Consider the following 22,534-nt stretch of genomic DNA (forward strand, 5'->3'; position numbering starts at 1 on the left):
CAGTTTAGTATAAATCATGAATCATCAGACGGTCATCAACCTGACTGTTGGCGGTCTGTAGGCTGTCCGTCTGAGGCTGAGACTACACTGAACAGAACAATCGCTGTGTGGATCAGTTTCTAAGTGCGATACAAAGCCTTGATTACTACAGCAGACACACACTCGTGCCAGTATGAACGTCTGCTCCTCTGCACCAAATGACAGTGGTGGAACGTCTCGTTAGACTGGGCCTACATGCTGTCATTGACTGTTTAGGGTTAATTAGTCAGGGTGGCGACTCAGACGTGCCGATCTGTCACTGCGCGGGAGTGAAACTGATGGATGGCCCATGATCATCTGCTGCCTGGAAGGGAACACGGTGTTACCTGGCTCTCTTTTCTCTCCGTCTCTTTCACAATACCATCTCAGCAGCTTTATGGCAGGCTTTATTACATGTGGATCAATGGGGTTGTAGCAGTAATTTCTGAACATTGTGCTATTCCAGAGAAGATGACAGAGCAGGCTGGACTGAATATGAGTTTTTCTAACATACTGGATAAGCCTGCAGTAATTTGCATGTATGTCGTTGAATTTACAGAATCGTTATTCTTTGCAAATCAGTGTGGGAAAAGTCACAGATTAAGGGGTATTGAATTTTCAGGAAATTTTCAGTGATGAAACTGATCAAACCCAGTCTTACAGAGCAAACTTAGTTTAGTGATGTTTAGTAAAGTGATGTGGGTTCATGATGACTATATAAATTAATGTTTAAATAATTCCAATGTATATTGAGCCACAGAAACAAAAAATCTGTCTAAAATTCCTCAGATTTTAAATGTATTATCTAACATTTGATATATTGTATTCTATTCTATTCTATTCTATTCTAAGTTATATCTAGTAATGGGTTTACACACTCTAGTGACTGTTTCTCAATTAATTGATTCAATAGAAGCATTTTACATGTTACGTCTTAAGAAGTAAATATGTCCATAAAAATGAACTGTAGTGGGAAGATGTTCCCCCTTCAAAGGACAGTTCACTTAAAATGAAAATTCTATGGAATAAGAAAAGCAGATATTAGACAAGACTCCTTTTGTGCTCCACATACAGAAAAAAGGCAAACTTGTTTGGAATAATTTGTGGGTGAGCAAATGAAGAAAGCATTTCCATTTTCACATTTGAATTATGTAGAATTGCTCTTTAGAATTCCCAGGAAACATCAAAAGAAATCTTTTGTATCTGCCTCATGTCATTACAGTAAATAAATGTTAAAACTTGGTAAAATAACCCCCTGGAATCATGTACTTTCAGCCACAAGAACAAAAATTTAGCCTAAAATTCCTCAGATTTTAAACATGTTATCGAACATTTGATATATGGTAGAATATTCTATTTTAGGCTTATCTAGTGGGTCATACACTCTAGTGACTGTTACAATTAATCGATTCAATAGAAGCATTTTACATGAATTGGCAGAAAAATACCTTAAAAACCTTAAATACCCATAAAAAAAAAATAACTACAGGAGAAAAAAATGTTGTCCCTTAAAGAGACAGTTCACTTAAAAAGAAAATTATATGAAAAAGAAAAAGAAAAGGAAAAAAAAGGCATCAGCATAACAAAATTTCCTTGTGCTCCATAAACATAAAAAACATATTTTTCATATTTTAATTATGTATAATTTACCTTAAAAAAAAAAGAAAAGAAAAAGAAAAAAAATATTTTGTATCTCCCTGATCTCAAAACTCCAAGCTATATATATATTATATATATATATATATATATATAATATATATATAGATATATATACACACTACATATATATATATATATATATATATATATATATATACATATATATACATACATACACACACACTATTATGATTATTATTATTAATATATTAAACAGGTTAAATAGGCTGATTTACATAAATTCCTTGTGATAATGTAAAGATTCCCACATATGGACCAACTCCTCGTTACATCAGCACAGCACAGGTATGAATCAGACTAAGATCTGTGAACATCACGAACGTTAGTCTCATTCATTAAAACTTCAGACTCCATTAACAAATCATAGTGTAAACTCATATGCCACTTACAAAGTAACTATGAGTCAAAAACGATTTTTTTATTTCTTCTGAAAAGCCGTTTGGCAATCGGATCGTTTTAAAAGCTTTTACGCACAGACATAACACGGGTCATACTCTATAACCGCTAATCCCCAACATCGGATATACAGATAAAGATCTGGAACAGGTTGTTCAACAACGACAAACAGAAATGGCCTCTAAACACAGAAGTAATGCTTTTATAATGAATATATTTTATAAACCTTTATTTTACGGTGGAACAGGTTCTGTACAACAACGACACACAGAAACGGCCTCTAAAAACAGAAGTAACGAATTTATAATAAACATATCAGTGATATAAACCTTTATAAACGGAACAATTATTATTTGATTATTATTATTGGAACATTTAATAATCTTGACACTGATTTTCTCACAAAAAAAATACGCAAAAAATTTCAAAGGAAAACATAATGGACATTCCTTTCCCAATATGAATTGTGATAATGTAAAGACTCCTCGTTACATCAGCACAGCACAGGTATGAATCAGACTAAGATCTGTGAACATCACGAACGTTAGTCTCATTCATTAAAACTTCAGACTCCATTAACAAATCATAGTGTAAACTCATATGCCACTTACAAAGTAACTATGAGTCAAAAACGATTTTTTAATTTCTTCTGAAAAGCCGTTTGGCAATCGGATCGTTTTAAAAGCTTTTACGCACAGACATAACACGGGTCATACTCTATAACCGCTAATCCCCAACATCGGATATGAGGCATAAAGATATGGAGATGGTTGATCAGGTTCTGTACAACAACGACACACAGAAACGGCCTCTAAAAACAGAAGTAACGAATTTATAATAAACATATCAGTGATATAAACCTTTATAAACGGAGACTCACCTCGCTCGCCGCACTCCCGATTGCCATCTTTCGCCAAGGGTCAACTAGTTGTGCCAGGGGCATCTTCACTCTGTGAAGGTTCCTTCTTTTATAAATCTGATTCAAAAGAACAATTCTGAGCTACTTTGAGGAGATTGTGCCTGTTTGTTTCCGCGCTCTTGACACTGAGGGGAAGAGAGCTGGGAATCCGTTGCGTGCGTAACGCATCCGAGAGCGCAGACACCTTTTCCTCCACTCACCTCTATCAGTCAGTGAAGCGTTTCCATAGAAATATGACAGTGCCCCTGATCTCGCGCCAGTCGCCCTCTCTCTCGCGCGCGACACTGTCCCCTTTTGACTTTTGACAGAAAAAACGTTTTCGCTCTCTATTTTCTTTTGCTTTTTTTTGTGTGTGGCGTATGGGATTGGCTGATATGGCGCCATTGTTCACTTTTGGCGGGCTGAAGCTTCTGAGCTCATGATAGACGGACAGGTGAGAGCGCAGTGTATTCGATGCCCAACTTGTAATAAAATAAATTACTATTACTATTATTATTATTATTAGCGTCTGAGCTGACACGTTTTTATATAATAGACGGACTGGTTTGATATTATTGTTTTCGGTGTAGAAGCTTGGGTATCTGATATTTGTAGTTTTTTTTTTTTAATTATTTTGAATTTTTTTGATTCTTTATTGTTTGTTTCTTTTCTAAATGCAACCACAAATGAAAATCAGTTTATGATCGATTTACTAGTTATTTCTATAGTCCATTCCAATGAACAGTACATCTCTTTTGTTTACTATGAAATCTATTATGCACATTAATTTAACAATCCTGCGTGAACGTAGATTGATTTATAATCATATTTTTAGGGTGGCAACGAATGACATTGGAATGTATGTGAAAATGTCCCACTTGAGTCACGCAGGAGGAGAGTGCGACACCTGCTGGTGAGTATATGGTAATTACTCTTGCGTGATTCAGTGACTCAGGATTTTGCATTCATTCGGTGGCGAGCAAACTGAACACAACTGACACAAATGTAAGCCAAATTATTACATATTTATTAATTCCATCCTTAGTTATCACACATTTTAGTGTTATTGGAAATCCAGAATTTCTAAGGGCAAATGTGTTGGGCTGACTAATGTTTGCATAAGCTTAGATTCTAGTGAAAGTATTGGTACTAACAGCAATTTAGTCTTTTGGATGTTATATTAAAATGACAAATGAACTCATAATTCAAGAAATTAGAGTATCACATTACTATAGGGCATAAACAAAATGCATAATCATTACAAAGCATTTTTAATAGGCCTACATTTCATTCTGAGACCTTGTATGTTTTTATTTTTATTTTTATTTCTACACATTTACAAGTAAAGATGAGGTCCATTCATTTATTATTCATTTATTTAATACATTTTTCCAGTATTGCTCTAAATATTTATTGCTGTATGTTGTGCTAGCTATGTGTTTCCTAATTTATTAATAGTCAGCAAAACTGATTGCTAATTAGAGAGGCAATAACAGCAGTTATGGAATGTAATTATGACTTTATGGATAAACAATTTCATCCATCTTTTTGTGCGTATAGGTATAGGAACAGAGCTCCCGTCCATACTATGAGGAATGAAGTGTTGAATTATCAGCAGGTTCTTTAGCTGATGGATTTAAGCTTCATCCAAGGATTGGTGCCTCTGACCTCTAAAGGTGCATCATTGTAGAAGATGTGGTTGCACAAAGCCTCCAGCGGGGTCCAGTGGGTGGGTGTTGGTAAGATGTGGTGATTTGTTCTGTTTCTTTTATATTCTTGGGATTAATGTAGTGTGGTGGTTCCAACAACATAACATGGTGTTACAGTAGGTGCTAAGTTAACCCTCTGGTATTCATCAAGTACATGGCATGCATAAAATACCTTGATCTCTTCCAGGCTAGCCATGTTTCTGCTAATCATACAGTCCTTCAGCATAGTGATGGGGTCACTCTTACTGCGAATTTCCTGAATCTCCTCACGTGTGCGATAACTAAGGAGAGAAAAGCACTGATTGAGAGTACAGCGAATTGTGTGCTCACTGAAATGATGCGCAGACTACCTAAAACTAAAGAGGAAAGACTTTGATTATAGAGGCTAGCAGGTGAGGATAGGGTCTTAAATTAACCAAGGAATGTTGTTATGGTGGTTAGGGGGTGAGGGTTGGGTTTTAAATTAATGTGAGGAAGGGTTAGCTCATGCTGTGGGGGTGGTGTCGATATTTATGGTGATCTATTAGTATGGGACCCTGAGGAGCACAGGCCAAACATTTCCCCACCAATCATAGACTGGATCTCCCATCATGTTTGTTTGCAACACTAGCCCATGATTAAAAGAAAAGTTCCCCCCAAATGAAAATTTGCAGTAAATTTACTCACCCTACAAGATGTAAATGAGTTAGTTTCTTCATCGGAAAAGATTTGGAAAAATTCAGCATTATATTACTTGCTCACCAATAGATCCTCTTCAGTGAATGGGTGCCATCATCTGATAAAAACGTAGCAATAATCCACAAGTAATCTACACTACTCCAGTCCATCAGTTAACGTCTTGTGAAGCGAAAAACTGCTTCTGGCTAAAATACAAATCCTCTATCAGTAATATTGCTTTCTCTAGTGAAAAAGTCATCTCATCTGAATCAGGACAGAAATATGCACAGATCAAGCACAAAGCAAAAACAGTCCAAAACAGTTTTAAACAAACGTGTTGGTGGATTTTGATGTAAGAGGACTTTTTCAATGGAGGAAGGGTTTAAAGTTAACACATCTTGATGCATTTGCTTATTACAACGTTGTGTGGATTACTTGTGGATTATTCTGATGTTTTTATCAGCTGTTTGGATTCTCATTCTGACGGCACCCATTCACTTTAGATAATACATTGGTGAGCAAATGATGTAATGCTACATTTCTCCAAATCTATTCCAATGAAAAAACAAATTCATCTACATCTCGGAGGGTGAGTACATTTTCAGCAAATTTTCATTTTTGGGTGAACTATTCCTTTAAATCTATGACCTCTCCTTGACTTGTTAAGCAAGTAAAATATGTCACTTTTCTTTTACCTTTCCAGATCTGCAATAATCTGCTGCAAACCTGGTTGCCTCTCTCACGCTGAGAACATCCATGCCATCCACCTGGAGAAAACAGACAGGATTGACTTATTTGCTCACATGTGCCTTTTATGTATGTCTGTATAAATTTGCGTGCAAACTGGTGAACAGAAAACGAGGATGAGGCAGCTAGAAAAACTAAAACTAAAAATAAAACTAAAAATAAAAAGACATTTACTCTGAGAAGGGGTGTGTTGTCTTCTCTTTTGTTATTATGTGTTTTTTGTGGGGCGTTTTACTGTTGTGTCCATGTGATATTTTTTTTTTTCTCAGATGAAAATACAGGGGAGTTTCCACAAAGCTGCCATGTTAAACGACTCAAAGATCTGGCCCTGATAAAGGGATTAATCAGATAAGATATTATTTTGCAGCTGCAGGTCGCACGCAAACCTGTGAACACATGGAGGAAAATTTGCTCTCACATGATTAGCAGCTCCATCCCCATAAAGAGTGACACAAACCTCATTCTTACCCTGATACTGGCATGCCAGGGCCACGCCTGCTCCAAGAGGAACCCAAAACAGTGAAATTTAGATTTAGAAATGCCTGTTGTAATATTTTTGTAAGCTATGATGCGTGCATCTCACCTGGGCACCAACAATACCATTCCCGCCATAGAAATTCTTGGCATACATGTGCATAGAGCCGCCCTTGCCTTTGGCAACACCACCCCTTCGACCTGAAATGGATTGTAAACATGTTCAAATTAGGGCTGGGTATTGATACATGTTTCTTGATTTGATTCCTAGTACAAGCTCTTGATTTGATTTGATTCAGATTCATTTGGTGTTTTTTTTTTTAGTTACAGTGCATTTTGCAAATGCATATTGTATTCTTTTGGAAAATCAAGATTTTAATCTGCTCTATTTTAATGCCGCTTTATGAAGAAAGTCCTCACCTGTGAGCTCTGCCATGATCTCTTTCACAGACACACCTCTGGTGTAGGTGTAACCATGAGACCTATATGCTGTGATCAGGTGATCCGTTGGACTGATACCGGCCTCAATGCCTACAGCACAGGCCTCCTGAGAGGTAGCGAGAAGTTAAATCATATCACAGTGACTGTGTGCAAACAAAGCATTCAGTTTAGTCTTACCTGCCCATCATAAAGATGACAGAACCCTCGTATGATCTTCTGCTTGTAGAGCTGATCTGCCTTCAGTTCCATGCGTCTCATGGTCTGCATAGTGCGGTAGTACCTGAGTCCTTCCTCTCTGGTGAGCACCGTCTGCACTGAAGGGCCTTCATCCAAGCGATGAAGGTCACATCTCTGGAATTGAACAAGTTCTTGAATGAACTAAGTTGTTTGTGCATGCTCTTAAGCTAATATGACAACTTTACCTTGATGTCAAAGCTGGCCTGAGGTGTCAAATCAGCAAAAGAACGTGCTGATACCACAATTCTGGAGCCCTGGAGAGGAGTGGAATGCATTAATAAAACTAAGCAAAATCATTTTAAAATAGAGATACTGACAAAATGCATTTAACCTGACAAGAATTGACGAAATGTTGAAGGCCATTATGTTGACCCAAAGTGAAACATGACACTAATGTACCTAAAATAAACACTCTACCGTATGTTTGTTTATTTTTTTTTTTTAAAGAAATTAATATATACTATATAAATAAAATAAAGTACTAAGCACAACTCTTTTCAACAATTATAATAAGAAATTTTTCTTGAACACCAAATCAGGATATTAAAATGATTTCTGAAGAACCATGTGACTCTTAAGACTGGAGTAATGGCTGCTGAAAATTCTGCTTTGCCTACACAGGAGTAAACTACATTTTAAAATACATTAAAATAGAAAAAAATCGTTATTATAAATTGTAATAATATATCTCAATATTACTGTTTTTACTGGATTTTTAAACAAACAAAAGCAGCCTTGCAGCAGAGACATTAAAACATTTTTAAAAAATCTTACAGACCCAAAACGTTTGAACAGTAGTGCATTTAGTTGGTCAAATTATAATAACTAAGATAGATCAGACATTCTTTAAAATTGTAATCGTGATTTTTGCAATAAGTCATAGGCAAAAAATAAATAGAGTAAATAAATAAATAAACATAAAAATATTATTAACTAACTAACTAATTCTTAAACCCTAATATCTTACTTCTGACACTGTTTGGGTACCATATAAAATAAGCAAAAAGATTAACCATTAATGGGGCTATACCACGCTATATTCAAAACTTTGTATTTTATTGAAGTACCTATTGTAAATGAAAAAGAATGATAAACATATAAATAGCAGAAAGACTGCATATCAGAAAAAGACCACAATGACATCCGTGTCAGACCAAACAAATTATGTCAACTCTCAATTGCACTTGGACAGTGCCCCAGACGGTGGAAAGCTAAAAACAACCTATTATGATCATTTAACACACAACAGAGTGATCAAATCAGGGCAGACTGCAATTTAATCAAATCTGGTCAGTTCAGTGGCTATTTAATTTACAGTAAGCATAACTCTACATTTACGGTACACCATCTACAAGGTCGATGACACTACAGAGATCTAGTTTAGCCTTGGTAAATCTTTTAATGCCTCTAAGCTAAACAGAACTTGAATCTTTCAATGCGCTATCTCATTAACAGCAAACAGATATACATTATGATACCTACATTTATTTTGGCACCACCCTTAAGTGTGTTTGCAATCACTGTCAGCATGTTCTGCATGCTCCAAAGCCCAGCCTGGGTGTGAAGGAGTGTTTCAGGAGGATCAGCCCCACACAGTGAGCTGAAGCCAGAAACACTCACACTAGCTCAGTATGGCTGAGGATTAGACTACACTCTGTTTCAACAATTAAAGTTCAGTTTAACTGTGTTTAAATAAATATTGAAATAATAAATGGTAAAGTAATATAACAATTTTTAGTCATATTATGCACGTTTGTAATAATGTGACGGATACAGGTCAATTTTTGTATTTGTTTTTTTTTGTAAAATAAATAAATAAATTAGAAAGAAAGAAAGAAAGAAAGAATGAATGAATGAATGAGTAGAAAAGCAACTCATGGAACAAGTCTGACAGAATGACAGAATGACCGACTGATTTACATTTTGATATTTTTTATTCCATATGATTAATTCTTTATAACATTATTTATAACTCAATCTTCTTGAGGTTTGCAAATCAAGTTACAATATTTCCGATGTTTCTAGGAGTTATAAATACAGTAACAGGACTTTTATTTTGATGACTTGTAAAGAACGTCATTTACGGACATGTTATTTTCGTAAAAAATATAACAGTGCCACCAAACGGTAAAGAACAGTTATAGCAGAATGTTGTCTTTTCATGGATATATTATTTCTTTTTCACCCACCTGTTTGGTTATGCCCCCCCACTAATAAAAATATATAGACATGATTTCTTAATTATTTTGTAAAATGTTTGTCATATGATTTAATTATTAGAATAATGTAAAATAATATAACAATATGTATGAAATAGCTAAATATTTATATATTTTTTTTTCCAAAAATATGACTGTTAAATTACAAATGAGTAAGTTTATATCTTATATTATGCTATTGTGATATACTTTATAATATGTAATGTCACATATGTCATGAAGATTTTTTATGTATTTGTTACTACTTCTAAATAACAATACTATTTGAAAATATTTGATTTTTCGTTTTTCTATCCCATGGTCATGGAAATTTATCATTATAGCACTTTCAAACACATTTTGCCTGCATCTTTTTTTAATTTTATTTATTTATTTAGCCTATGATTTTTTTTCTCTCTGTGTACAGATTTTATTATTGAAAAATCAAAAGATGGAAGTAAAAAAAGTTAAATAATTTTAGCTGGGCATGATGTGATCCTTAATTAATGTACAGAAATCTAAACTAGCAAGCCGAAAGAAACCACGTTGTAAACCAGAAAATGTAAAGAATAGATCATCATAATTATTTAGTCTTTTCTAGAAGGTAGTATTATGATTTTTTTTTTTGTGTTTTATGAAAGAGAAAAGAGGGGGCGAGTCTCCTCTTATACGTCAGCGGCGGAAGGTCAGCGCTCAAGCGGAAGTGAGAGTCAGAGCCCATCCGCCATTGTGGAGCAGAGCAGGGGTAATATTCTCTCCAGACGTTACACAGAGTGTTAATGTTTCGGACTACCTTAAACACATCACACAGCAGCCAGCCTCCCCCAGCCGTTTGACGTTCACTGTCAGTACCGCTCGAGAGGACCGCTGCCGACCGTTTGGAACTGCGCGAGGAGATCAACGCCTGAGAAATACGCTGTGATTGTAGGGCAGCCCGGAGAGAGGAAAAAATAACGTTAACCCGCAGCGGTGGCAGGAGAGACCGTGGACAGTCATAACAGCGATCAGCTCGGGCTCCCAGAGGATGTCTGCAACAACTGTCGATCAGGTTCGCGAGACGGACTCGCTTCCATCTATATAACTATATAAACATGATGGTGCATGCAGAGGCTGTGTCTTAAAACCTAGTGAGCTGCCTACCTAGACATCATTATTGGCGCGCTTGGAAGGAATAAACGTTTTGAAACGAACTAACGGACAGTAAGGCACTTAATCAGGTTGTAAAACACAGCTAACGTCAATTATAATCGTTATAAGTGCTTCTCCGCAAACTGTGAGTCCTGGTTATTTGAAAGCTTTTACTGCTAGGCCGAATTATTGTGTCCATGTTCTGTTCATGATAAACTGATGTTCATCGTGTTTTTTTTTTTTTTTTTTTTGTCTTTTTGTCACTGTCTGCACACTTTGAACCCAAAACCAGAGACCTAAAGGACAAGGAAACAAAGGTATGTTATGAAAACGCTCATTTTCTGTCCACATTTAAAGGTACAGTTAACTCAAAAAGGAAAGTTCTGTAAATTACTCACCTTCATGTTGAGATAAACCAGTTTAACTGTTTCTTTCTTGTGGAACACAATCTTGGGGACTTGCACCTTCAGTCAACATTTACTTTCATTGCATCTTTTTGCCGTAAAAATGAATGGTGACTGAGGTTGTCATTCAGCCTATAGAAAGTCAAATGGACAGCGTGGATGAGAAATTTCATTTTTTGTGTGCTGTCTCTTTAAGGTGGTTCTGTTTACTGATCTGTTTCTCACTGTCTTACTTGAGTGCATTTATAAATAGTCACTCCTTCTGTGAAGCATATTTTATGTAGTAGACCGGTCTTGATGTTAATTTAGCTCTCTATGTGACTTCAAAGTCCTGACATTGACCGATGAAGCAATTTAGAGTTTTTAATATGTTTTTACTTGTTGTTCTTGCTTAGACATAATCATTTCTAAGTGTAATTTACTTTTGCTGTGTGTCATTATTTCTTATCAACATAATTTTGGATTGAACTAAGTAAAAGTAACTGACACACTGTCTCTGTCTGTCTTTGGTGTAATTTTGCTTAGTGCAAAACGGTTCGATGCATCAGAAGGATGCTGTAAATGATGATGACTTTGACAACTACCTGAGCAGTCAGACAAATCAGGTGAGTTTTTCTCCTTATACTTGTATATTTCAAGATCCTTTGATCAATAGAAAGCTTAAAAGAACAGCATTACTTGAAAATAGAAATCCGTTGTAACATTATAAATGTCTTGGAATGGTAGTGTGTTTATCACATTTTTTTTTTCTTTCCACAGATTATGTTTTTATCTCACATCTTTATTCAGCCTTTGGTTTGTTACATCATCATTACTGACTTATCTTTAATTACCCCCTACAGAGTAATAGCTACCCACCAATGTCTGATCCCTACATGCCCAGCTATTATGCTCCCTCTATCGGATTCCCTTATTCCTTGGGAGAGGCTGCTTGGTCCACTGCAGGAGACCCGCCTATGCCGTACCTGACCACGTATGGACAGATGAGCAATGGTGAGCATCACTTCATTCCTGACGGAGTCTTCAGCCAGCCTGGTGCTTTAGGCAACACGCCCCCTTTTCTCAGCCAACATGGATTTAACTTCTTTCCTGGAAATGCAGACTTTTCCACTTGGGGCACCAGTGGTTCTCAGGGACAGTCTACACAGAGCTCAGCATACAGCAGCAGTTACGGATATCCCCCGAGCTCATTGGGCCGGGCCATCGCTGACGGACAGGCCGGATTTGGCAGTGACTCGCAACTTAGTAAAGTTCCAGGGCTCAGTAGTATTGATCAGGGAATGGCCGGGCTCAAGCTCGGCTCTGACATGTCGGCTGTTACGAAAACGGTCGGGTCTCCTTTAGGTGGGACGGCGGGTATGAGTAGCATGGCTGCCAACAGCATGCCACCTGTCAGCTCCTCTGCACCAAAACCCACCTCATGGGCTGCTATCGCAAGGAAACCGGCGAAACCTCAGCCCAAGCTGAAGCCCAAGCCCAATATGGGTTTGGGAAGTGGCGCCACGATTCCCCCTCCGCCGATAAAGCATAACATGAACATTGGGACCTGGGAGGACAAAGGCTCCATAACCAAACCCCCTCTTGTGCAGCAGATGCTCCCGCCTCAGCCCTTGATGCAGCAGCAACTCTTGGCCCAACCTCAGCCCATGCTGCAAAGTCCAATGCCACCCCAACACCAACACCAGCAGCTCCAGCTACAATCTCCCCAGCACCCTCAGCAGCTGCCTCCAGGTCCTCCCCACCCTCACCATCACTCGCAACCAGGTCCCCCGCAGCCCCTGCACCCACCTCAGTTGCAGAACCCCCCACCCCAAAATCGCTGGGTGGCTCCTCGGAACCGGGGAACCACATTTAACCAGAACAGCGGCATGGAGAATTTTGGCCTTGGGACGGGAGTCCCCTTGAGCTCATTGCCTTCTTTCAGCCTTCTTCAGTGTGTTTTGGAGTGTGTTGAGGCCCTCAACAATTACAACCCCAAAGACTTTGACTGGAACTTGAAAAATGGACGGGTCTTCATCATCAAGAGCTACTCGGAGGATGACATCCACCGTTCCATCAAGTACTCCATCTGGTGCAGCACAGAGCATGGGAACAAGCGTCTGGATGGCGCCTACCGATCGCTGTGTGCTAAAGGTCCACTGTACTTGCTCTTTAGTGTCAATGGCAGCGGACACTTTTGCGGTGTGGCCGAGATGAAGTCAACCGTGGACTATAACGCCTATGCTGGCGTCTGGTCCCAGGATAAGTGGAAGGGCAAGTTTGAGGTGAAATGGATCTTTGTTAAGGATGTGCCCAATAACCAACTGCGGCACATTCGCTTGGAAAACAATGACAACAAGCCTGTCACCAACTCAAGGGACACTCAGGAAGTGCCCCTAGAGAAGGCAAAGCAAGTGCTTAAAATTATTGCGACTTTCAAGCATACCACCTCAATCTTTGATGATTTTGCACATTATGAAAAGCGGCAGGAGGAAGAGGAAGCCATGCGAAGGGTAAGCGCAGCTTTCTGCCACTCTTCACAATAGCAGAAAGCAGGCACTGCACCTTTAGATCTCGTTAACATTGTTATGTTTTAGTGCTGTCAGCATGTCCATCCATTTTCAAAGGTAGGTTTTTTAATAGCAACCCATTTCTAAGCCAGATAAGTCACTCTGTATCTAATTTCCAAGCCTTTCTATATCTTTTGGGTTTAAGTAAATGGAGTCAGTAATACATTAGAAATGAAGTTGGTTATATTTGGAAATTAAGTATGTTTTTACTGGTGGTCACATAACAAGTTGTTTGTTATTGCTCAACACGGCTTGCACATAACACATTTCCCCTATATTTCAATTAACTGAACTGCTAAAGTCTCAGAAGTTAGGTATTGTGAAATAAATGGTTCTAAAAAAAAAAAAAAGGTCTCTGACCATTTATTGACAGGCTGGCAGTGAGCTGTGACGCCAATCAGTGTCTCTGCTCAAACAGCAGGCAGATGTCCCATTAATATATTGGACTTGCATCATTTCCTGCCAAACCAACACAAATAATTGACGTCTGTGCCCGTTACCTCGGCACCAGCTGCTTTTTATCCTTGTATGTTAGTTATGAAAACAGCATTTAGATCAGATTTCACATGATTTTGTGGGTTTATCAGGTCAACCCTTTAAAGATGTATTGTGTTTTGCATCTGAACGAATAGAGTCATTTAGTTTTTCATCCTTATAGAGATTAAACTTGTTTGGGAGTTGTTGGAAATTGTTCACCACTAGAAGGTTTAATATCTACACTAAACTCATTGACCCAACTTTGTACTACTGAGGTCATGTTCTTAATTCAAAGTTTTGGGAGTGACTCCCAAGCTTGTGATGGTTTACATGGTGATAACCATTGCAATGTTTTGCCGTCACGTGCCTGTATAGAATAAACATGAATGAATGCCAGCAGTTTTTTAGTTTTGGATATTTTGACCAAAGCTACCAGAAATGTTTAATTGTTAATAAACTTCAGCTAAACAGAGTTCTGTGTTATATTCGTGTTAAGCTGCTGCTTCTACTCCTGTAAATAACCAAATTGTGAATTGACTGAATTTAGTTGCTGCTTTTGTTTTTACTTTATGTAGATTTGCTGATTTTTTTGCTTTGTTTATTTGGCATGTTTTTAGTACTGCTACCCTTTTGGTATTTTTTCAATTGAGCGATATTTGTGCATCTTTACGTAAGCCACTTTAGGATGAACTTGTTAGTCAAGAACATAAATGGAAAAATTGCAATCAAAATGGCACTTGGCCTAATCAAGGTGTCTTGTACTTGGACTAATTAAGGTGTTTTTTTTTTTTTGTTTTTTGTGAGAGAATATCAAAATTCAGATTAAGTTTTTTTTTTTCTCTGAACCACCCTTCTATTTTTTTATTTTTTTTTTTGTGAGAGATTATCAAAAGTCATATTAAGTTTTTCTATTTAAATTATTTATTTCTACATGGCCTCTGGATTAATTTGTGAAATCTAATGCTTTATTGCTTTATTTATCTAAAGAAGTGGTCTTACTCTGTGGCATAAAGCAGTGTATGTAGAAAATAAATGTATTTTATTAAAAATGTATGTATTTGCATTATATAGCATGGCACTGTGCTGTCAGAAATGTGTGATACTTTGGTTATTTTATTATCATCAGAAAATTCAAGCATTTAAGAATGATTAGGTAATGAATTATAATCTATTCTGTCAGTCTGCGTCTTTGACATTTTGACATCTGATCCAGTTGCCAACAATACTAAGCACTGTCTATAATGTAATCAGTAGCTCCTTTATGTTGTATTGGTTTGTTAATTTATTATATCTTACATTGTTAATTAATTCGTCTCATGATTTAGTTAATATTGATTTGGTTAGTATGTATATGATTAGCCAGTAAACATGAACATAGGTTTTTTGTTGTGCCCACTGCCTTTTTGGCCTCATATCTTTATGATAGATTTATGTGTAATTAAAATATATGTTAAAATATGTTGATGCTCTTTTGGTGCTCTTGTGGATGTCTGATTTTTTTGTTTTTTTTTTTTTTTTTTTATTTTGTTGTATTTTTTAGTTTGATAATCTTTATATTTAACGTTTTGTATTTTTAAGGGGTTGTATGGTATTAAATCATATTTATGGAATAGTTATTATCCACCTGGTAACCACTTTTTGAGCCTACACCTGAAAATGAAATTTTCAACTTAAACTTGAATGCTTTGGAGCACAGATTCAAGTTTGTTCTCTTCTCTTTTTAAAGAGGACATTTAGTGCATTATTGTTAAAGTATAAAAAGTGAAACATAAAAAAAGTTATAGTTTATTATTATGAGAAATGCACAAAATATTTTTAAGTGTTCCATGAAATATAAAGACATCTAATGTTTTCCTCTAAAACTGAAAAATTTAGAACATGAAAAGTCATATTTCTAATTAAGGTGTGTTCCAAATTTGTGGTTAAGATCATGATTTGTGTGTGTGTGTGTGTGTGTTTTCATATAGCAAATGACTGAAAAATTTAGAACATGAAAAGTCATATTTCTAAGCAGATGATCCACTGGTGAGCAAGTTACGTAAAAAAAATACCTTAAATCTGTTGCAAATGAAATAAAAAAATACCTTAAAGAATGAGAGAACAGCACCAGAGGGTTACAGGAATAGTTCAACTGAAAATGGTAAGTTGTTTGAAGTTGTGTTATGTGTTTGTTTCTAAGTAATGAGGTTTGAAGAAATTTGAGATTACATCACTTGTTCACCAAGGGATCATCTGCAGTGAATAGGTGCAGTTGGTTTAGAGTTCAAATAGCTCATATAAATAGCTGATCATAATAATCCACACAACACCAATGAAAGTGAAAACAAAAAGCATGTTTGTAATAAAACACCCATCAAGATGTTTTTAACTTCCAAAGTGAAAACAAAAAGCCTGTTTTTAAAAAAAAGTCCTCCTTGATTAATATTGTTGTTTTGTTGATAATTAATTATTGTGGAGTAGTTGTTTGATTAATGAAGGAAAGTATGTATGAGTTGATAGAAGTGTTCACAAAAATAATAAACAAAAAGGTTGGGGAAAAGGAAGGGCTTTTTCACTGGAGGAAGCATTATTAAGCATTTCTTACAAACATGCAGCTTTTCACTTCACACATTAGTTGTTTGTTTTTCCCACTCCAGTCGTTAATTGATGGACTGGAGTCTTGTGGATTATTGTGATGTTTTTATCAGCTATTTGGATGGAGTCTTTTTTATATTTGTGATTTTTTTAATCTTGTTGGACCTGCATCTTCAGCAAACTAACATTTGAAACATTTTCATCTCGGAACGATTGTTAAAATAGCTTACTTTTTGCTTCTTTATGATGATTGATGATGGTGGTTTTTTGGGGTTATGTTTTTTGTCTTTGTATGATGGCTTTTGGTTGTTTTTGATGTTTGTTAAGTTATTGTTATTGTAATTTTATATATTTTCATTTACTGTTTCTTTGTAGTATTATTTCAAGAATATTTTTTATGTTTGTTTGTATTATTCTGCAATCTAGTATGTCCAAAAGGGTTTACTAAGACAAAGTGAGTAGTATTCATTTGGTCATATAGCAGCTATCATGTGGGACAACCACTCTAATGTAGCATAAAATTGCTTTTATTTTATAGCAGGTTTTATTTGTGTCAAGTTGTATAATTTATCATATTATTGCTTTTTTGTATTACTTTAAGGGTGAAATGTTTTATTTTATGATTGTTTTAGGGGTGTAAATTTTTATCTTTCTGTTTGTCAGAGAGATGTAATCAGCCTCATACTGTTTTGAAACCACTGGCTACAGTTGCATGGATCAATTTTGCAAGCAGTTGTTGGACCTGAATCTTCAGTACACAAACATTTCAAACCTTTTCAGTTTAGAAAGATTCTCAAAATTGCTTACTTGGTGACCCACAACATGTATAATGCTGTTTTTCTTTTTTAATTTTTAGTTGGTTTATATCAGTCAGTTTTAGATATTTAATCTTATTTTTCTATTTTTACATTTAGATAAAGTTAGATGACTACACAAGTAAAGTTCCTCTGTAGAAACCTTAATTTAATATCTAGTATATCTAATCTTTGTCAGAATTCAAAATTTAATATCCATTTTTCATACAGTGAATTTAAGCATCACAGCATTATAATATATTGCTAGCATTTAAAAAAAAAAAAAAGTGAAATTTTATTTTTTTATTTTTTTATTTTTTTCATTATTTAGACAAAGTGGAATTTTATATATAGGCCATTTCATAAAAATAATGATCAACTAATCGGTAGCGGCCAGAATGTTAAAATCAGTTTATCACTAAACAAGAGCCAAATCACAAGCAGAAAAGATTCTACTGAATTTTGAAGTGTTTTAAAGATTATATTGATTTAATGAGCAACAAACATACCGCAAGTGTTTTTAAAGACACTTTCATTTCTGTTAGTTAAAACAAACTAGCTTAGTAAAATTTGAATGGCTTCATGTTCTAATTAATCATCTAATTTTGTCTCTTTTCTCTTTCTTTACAGGAGCGAAATAGAAATAAACAGTAGGTTTACAGAGATCTCCGTGGTAGAACGTCAACACTAATGATGTAGAACCTTAAATATTGTGTAACCTCAGAGGAAGAATGGGCTTCTGACGTATTTCTTCCTGCTGAAAACGATGTAGGAACTCTTAATCACAACAGTGGACTTTTCTGCGTCAACTTCTGATGGATCTCCCCTTATGATCAAGTGTAGTTCTGATGGGTATGCAATTTTGCTCAAGTGTACTATATATTAGGGAAGTTTATGACTTTTTTTAAATGTTTCTTAAAGTAACTTTCAGCCCTTTTTAAAAGCTTCTTGGTATTAACTGACTAACCAGTGTAGTTGGTTCTGAGGATTTCAAATGTATTTGTAGGCTTATTGTTTTGTTTTTGTTTGTTTGTTTTGGTAAATCATTTAAATTTGAGTGCTCTATAAATTTGAGCACACTCAGAGGAGATGAGAATTATGTATCCAAGGAAAGAAAAATCTTTACTTGAATTTACGTGAAGCTGTAAAAAACATAATTGAGGCGCAGAAGCTTGCGTCCCACCTGACTGAATCCCAAGTCAGAATAATCACGTCCGATATTGTAGACTGCCTCCAGAGTAGCCCTTTCACCTTTGTGTATCAGCATCTATTTCTGTGTACCAAATTATAGTTTCGCAGCTTGGTGTAGAATGACATCAGCCAATGCACTTTTTTTTTTCCTGTATTTTTTTGTTTGGTTATTTTTTTCCTGCAATCTTTTCATTCAAAAGCATTTTTGTTTTGTTATTTTTTTCCTTTTGTTTTGTCATTCGTCCCCAGACGTAACCAGGCCTGCTGTTCAGGAGAACCTCTTTAATGCTTTTTTGGACTGATCAGGATTCTAATCTGCTGCTAATCAGGATTCAGTCCGAATTGCTGAAGCTCAGTGAGAACGTGAATTTTTTTTTCTCCTATAGGTGACTCACTAGCTAAAATAAACATTATCCATGTTTAGCGATGCCATGTTTCGTGTTTTTCCTTTCAGAATTTCCTCCTTTAATTAATGAGCGTGAGACATTACGTCCCCTTGGAATTATAAGGTTCTATCTGACATTTTTGTCAAAATTGAGTTATTCATAAATTCTTATTCTGTCATCATATTTACATTATGTGATAGATTTTTTAATGTTGTGTACATTATGTGACACTTTGTTTGAAAAACAATACCGTTCTATCTACACAGTTGAATGGAACACAAAAACTTTGAAGCTCAATATCTCAAAACTACTCAGAATGCAGACAGAACCTTATAATTCCAAGGGGACGATTATTTGTATTGTCCAAATTTGTATTGCATGAGAACTTTCGGTTTTGCTATTTGCAACTATATACTGAGCATTATTCTTAGGCCATGCGAATGAAACAGTCTGTTTAGGTCTTGATTATATTGATTGATTGAATGAATGAATGATAAAAGTGATGTTGCTATGGCCTGACATTACAGTCCAAATGTTTCCCTGCTAGGGTTCAGCAGCGTAGGGTGCCCCCCCCCCCAGTAATCATGTGATAAAATTAATATTGTTGCTATGGCCTGACTTTACAGTTGTTTGTTCACTGGAAGCTGCCTTCTCCGCAGACCACTTTAGGCTGTTCTTACTTAAGGAGGTTGTGGGTAAGAAGAACTGGACCCAGTAATGGAACAGGCATCACATCTGGGTCAGCGGGCAAGACACTGCTGCAAAAAGAGAAGCCTTCTGCCCCCTTCCTCTGTGTGCTTTGGTTTAAGGCTATGTTTGTATGGGTTACTGTAAATCAATGCTTCGTAATGATGCTGATGCTAATTTAGGTATGATGTGATTAATTTGATTTGAAAAATAAATATAGATTTATGGAAGTGGATTCTGAAAATTGTCTTGACTGCAGCAGGTTTGGTTTTATATAGCGCGTGGCAGCACCACCAGATCTAATTTGAAATGTGATTGTCCATTTGCATAAGAAACTTATTTTAAAAATGCATTTTGCAAGTGCCATCATTCTAATAATATGTAAATGTTCTGTAATCTTAATCTTAATCTCATCCAGATATAACACAAATCTGAATGCAAAATATTCACATGGGTGCGTTTGAAAATAAATTTAAATTGATTGTCGACTATTTTGCCCGGAATGTTGTGTTTAATAGATCATCCATTAGGTGGCGCTATTGCCAAACACATTTCAGTTCTAGGGCTTCTATTGTGCTGTAAAAGGTTTGTTTTTTTCTTTTTTTTACCCTTTAATTCATTTTTTTTATTAATCTTTATTTATTCTTATGTGAGATTAGTTTATTTATAAATTTTTTATTAAAAGACAGCCAAGGTCAGAAATTAACCCGGCATTTGGGCACAAAAACATAAATACATAAATAAAAGTACATAATACCTACTAAAGGTAAACGATGGCGCTTATCAGTGGTGAGGCAGGATGACTTAAATTTCTTTAAATTCCTACATTATTAATAACTTATTTTGAAACTTTAACTTAATTTGAACTGGGATTAATTTATCAACACATTTTAATTATATACTATTTATTTAACAAAATGTGCTGTAATTAAAGCCAGTGGTCCATTAGATTCCCTTAAAAAGATAAATATAACAGGAATATACCTTTTGGCTTCATGTATATTACAGAAGAGCGACACCAGTAAAAAAAGAAAATGATTAAAAAGGATTCTGTTCCACTACCTGTAAAAGAGTCTAATGGCAAGGAAATATGATTCAGAGAGAATGTGCAGCTACATGAACTCGGTGATAAGGTCTTATGTCATTTCGGTGGAAAAGGCAGAGCTCTCGTCTCTTGCCCAGAAGCCTCTTCATCTTTAATCAGGCAATTACAGCATGAACATGGCACTTGTTGTCAAATCTGCACCTTTGTAAAGTCAATTAATGGTCACTTGCCAAGAGAATCCCTCTGCGTGCTGTAGAAAAAGTTGTAATTACTAAGATGGAGGCTTTAAATTAAGACTTTACCATGTTTGCTGCATATGTATCAGTACACCCATCTGGCACGAACTGCTAAACACTTTTTTTTTAGGTGAGTTTGTACAACACAGGCTATGCTATTAATAACCTTTGCTACACTCCCTCTAATTGCCAGTTTGGCTCACAGGCATGAAAAGAACAAAGGCTGAATATGCAAATGATGTTTTTTATTTCATCAGGCTTTGTGCTGGTTTGGGGTTTCCTGGCCCTTGTTTTTAAGAAGTCGGATCAGATCACAACAGGCCTTCCAAAGAAAACATCCATCTCAAGTTAAACACGTTAATTAAATAGAATGTGTAGAACTGTGGAGTTTTTTGTTAATTGTAATTATTTTTATTTTAAATATGTTGTTTGTGTATGTGAATCTGTAGAACATTTTGTAGCATAATATAAATGGACATTTTCAGGAGTGTGTCGTCTTGATCTTAGCATTGCAAATGATTGCCAATGACCTTTTTGAGAAGTGCTCAGTCAGCTTTCACATTTTCCATTTTCCCTCTCCTCACCTTCTGCCTCCATTGCATAGGAGTTTTAATGTTAAACCATGTAGCATCTGATTAGAGTATGTTTCACAAATTTAAACAGTCATAATGTGACATTGGCTCATCTTTGAAACAGTGAGTGGTACTGTGACATACTTTAGCGCTGGTTTACATATTTATAATGCATTTAATTGTATGATCCATCCTAAAGGGTAAAGCTGCAGTCAAGACTTTAGTATTTTATTATGATGGACAAACCAAGTGAGTGATTTTAATCTTTTTTTATCAGAAGGAGCTGATTCATTCTGAGGCAGTTGAATGGTGTTCTGTTATTCTACAGATGTTCCTTTCGAAGACTCAGCATAGCCAATTAGGAAGAGATGAGAGCCACTGCCAAAGGCCTTTGATTCTGCTCTCTTTGAAGCAACTGTCGTATTTAACTGCCGAGAAATGGCTGAGAGCAAGGTTAGGTTAAGGCTTTATAAGGACGGGCGCCTGTTGAAAAGTTATTTTACTTATCCATCTGATAGGGCTTTGCCAAAAAAATGGATAATGATGTTTAGTGTTATCTTAAAAGCATTTCCTTTAAATGCATGTTTTCTGCATCAGTAAAGAATGTGAATTTTTAAATAAATTCCTATACTGATACATATATTAGCTTTGTGTATTTGTTTTCACATGTTACTGTTTATATATATATATATAATATATATATATATATATATATATATATATATATATATATATATATATTAAAAGAATAAAGAATATACCAGAATAATATATACCAGAATAATCCTGAAATTTAAAAAGAAGAAAGAATGGAGATTAAAGGCCATTAAAGGCTCTTTGCTGCAGGTGCAGTTTCTATCGATCCCAGGGGATTAGATTGTTTTAGAGGATGTTTTGTTTAGGTGTGTTTTCTATCGTTCCCTGTATGTATTGATTCTGTACAATGATTAAGTTATTTTTTATACCATAGAATCATATGCTGACATGGAACCATATTATGGCTTGTTAATTTGATAGAGGTAGATACCTGGACCGA

The 22,534-nt window shown here is 35.7% G+C and overlaps 3 protein-coding genes across 5 annotated transcripts in view; 1 reads left to right on the forward strand and 2 right to left on the reverse strand.

Annotated features, from left to right (window-relative positions):
• Positions 1-3,290, reverse strand: part of rps6ka3b (ribosomal protein S6 kinase, polypeptide 3b) — a 37,698-nt gene extending 34,408 nt beyond the window's left edge. Inside the window, exon 1 of the mRNA XM_042714910.1 lies at positions 2,975-3,290. Within this exon, the coding sequence (XP_042570844.1) occupies positions 2,975-3,037 (63 nt within the window). The 5' untranslated portion in view covers positions 3,038-3,290. The remainder of the gene's footprint in view (positions 1-2,974) is intronic.
• A 3,065-nt stretch (positions 3,291-6,355) lies between these two features.
• On the reverse strand, positions 6,356-8,881 carry pdha1b (pyruvate dehydrogenase E1 subunit alpha 1b). 2 transcript variants are annotated; one of them, XM_042714408.1, is made up of 7 exons: positions 8,740-8,881; positions 7,443-7,511; positions 7,198-7,371; positions 7,000-7,126; positions 6,689-6,780; positions 6,524-6,616; positions 6,356-6,433 (listed from the first exon to the last, which is right to left on the reverse strand). In XM_042714408.1, the coding sequence occupies exons 1-7, from the start codon at positions 8,794-8,796 to the stop codon at positions 6,371-6,373; spliced, it is 675 nt and encodes a 224-aa protein (XP_042570342.1). In that variant the 5' UTR covers positions 8,797-8,881; the 3' UTR covers positions 6,356-6,370. The 2 variants fall into 2 exon arrangements, with proteins under 2 accessions (XP_042570342.1, XP_042570341.1); XM_042714407.1 differs by having other exon boundaries at positions 6,375-6,616.
• Positions 8,882-10,130: 1,249 nt separating this feature from the next.
• Positions 10,131-18,216, forward strand: ythdf3 (YTH N(6)-methyladenosine RNA binding protein 3). Of its 2 annotated transcripts, XM_042714410.1 has the most exons (5): positions 10,132-10,503; positions 10,876-10,900; positions 11,513-11,592; positions 11,830-13,479; positions 18,012-18,216. In XM_042714410.1, exons 1-5 carry the CDS (start codon positions 10,480-10,482, stop codon positions 18,033-18,035), a joined length of 1,803 nt encoding a protein of 600 aa, XP_042570344.1. In that variant the 5' UTR covers positions 10,132-10,479; the 3' UTR covers positions 18,036-18,216. The 2 variants fall into 2 exon arrangements, with proteins under 2 accessions (XP_042570343.1, XP_042570344.1); XM_042714409.1 differs by lacking the exon at positions 18,012-18,216 and having other exon boundaries at positions 10,131-10,503; positions 11,830-13,640.
• Positions 18,217-22,534: the final 4,318 nt, after the last annotated feature.

This window comes from Cyprinus carpio, chromosome A24 (genome assembly GCF_018340385.1).
Source record: "Cyprinus carpio isolate SPL01 chromosome A24, ASM1834038v1, whole genome shotgun sequence".
In the NCBI taxonomy this organism is placed as follows: Eukaryota; Metazoa; Chordata; class Actinopteri; order Cypriniformes; family Cyprinidae; genus Cyprinus; species Cyprinus carpio.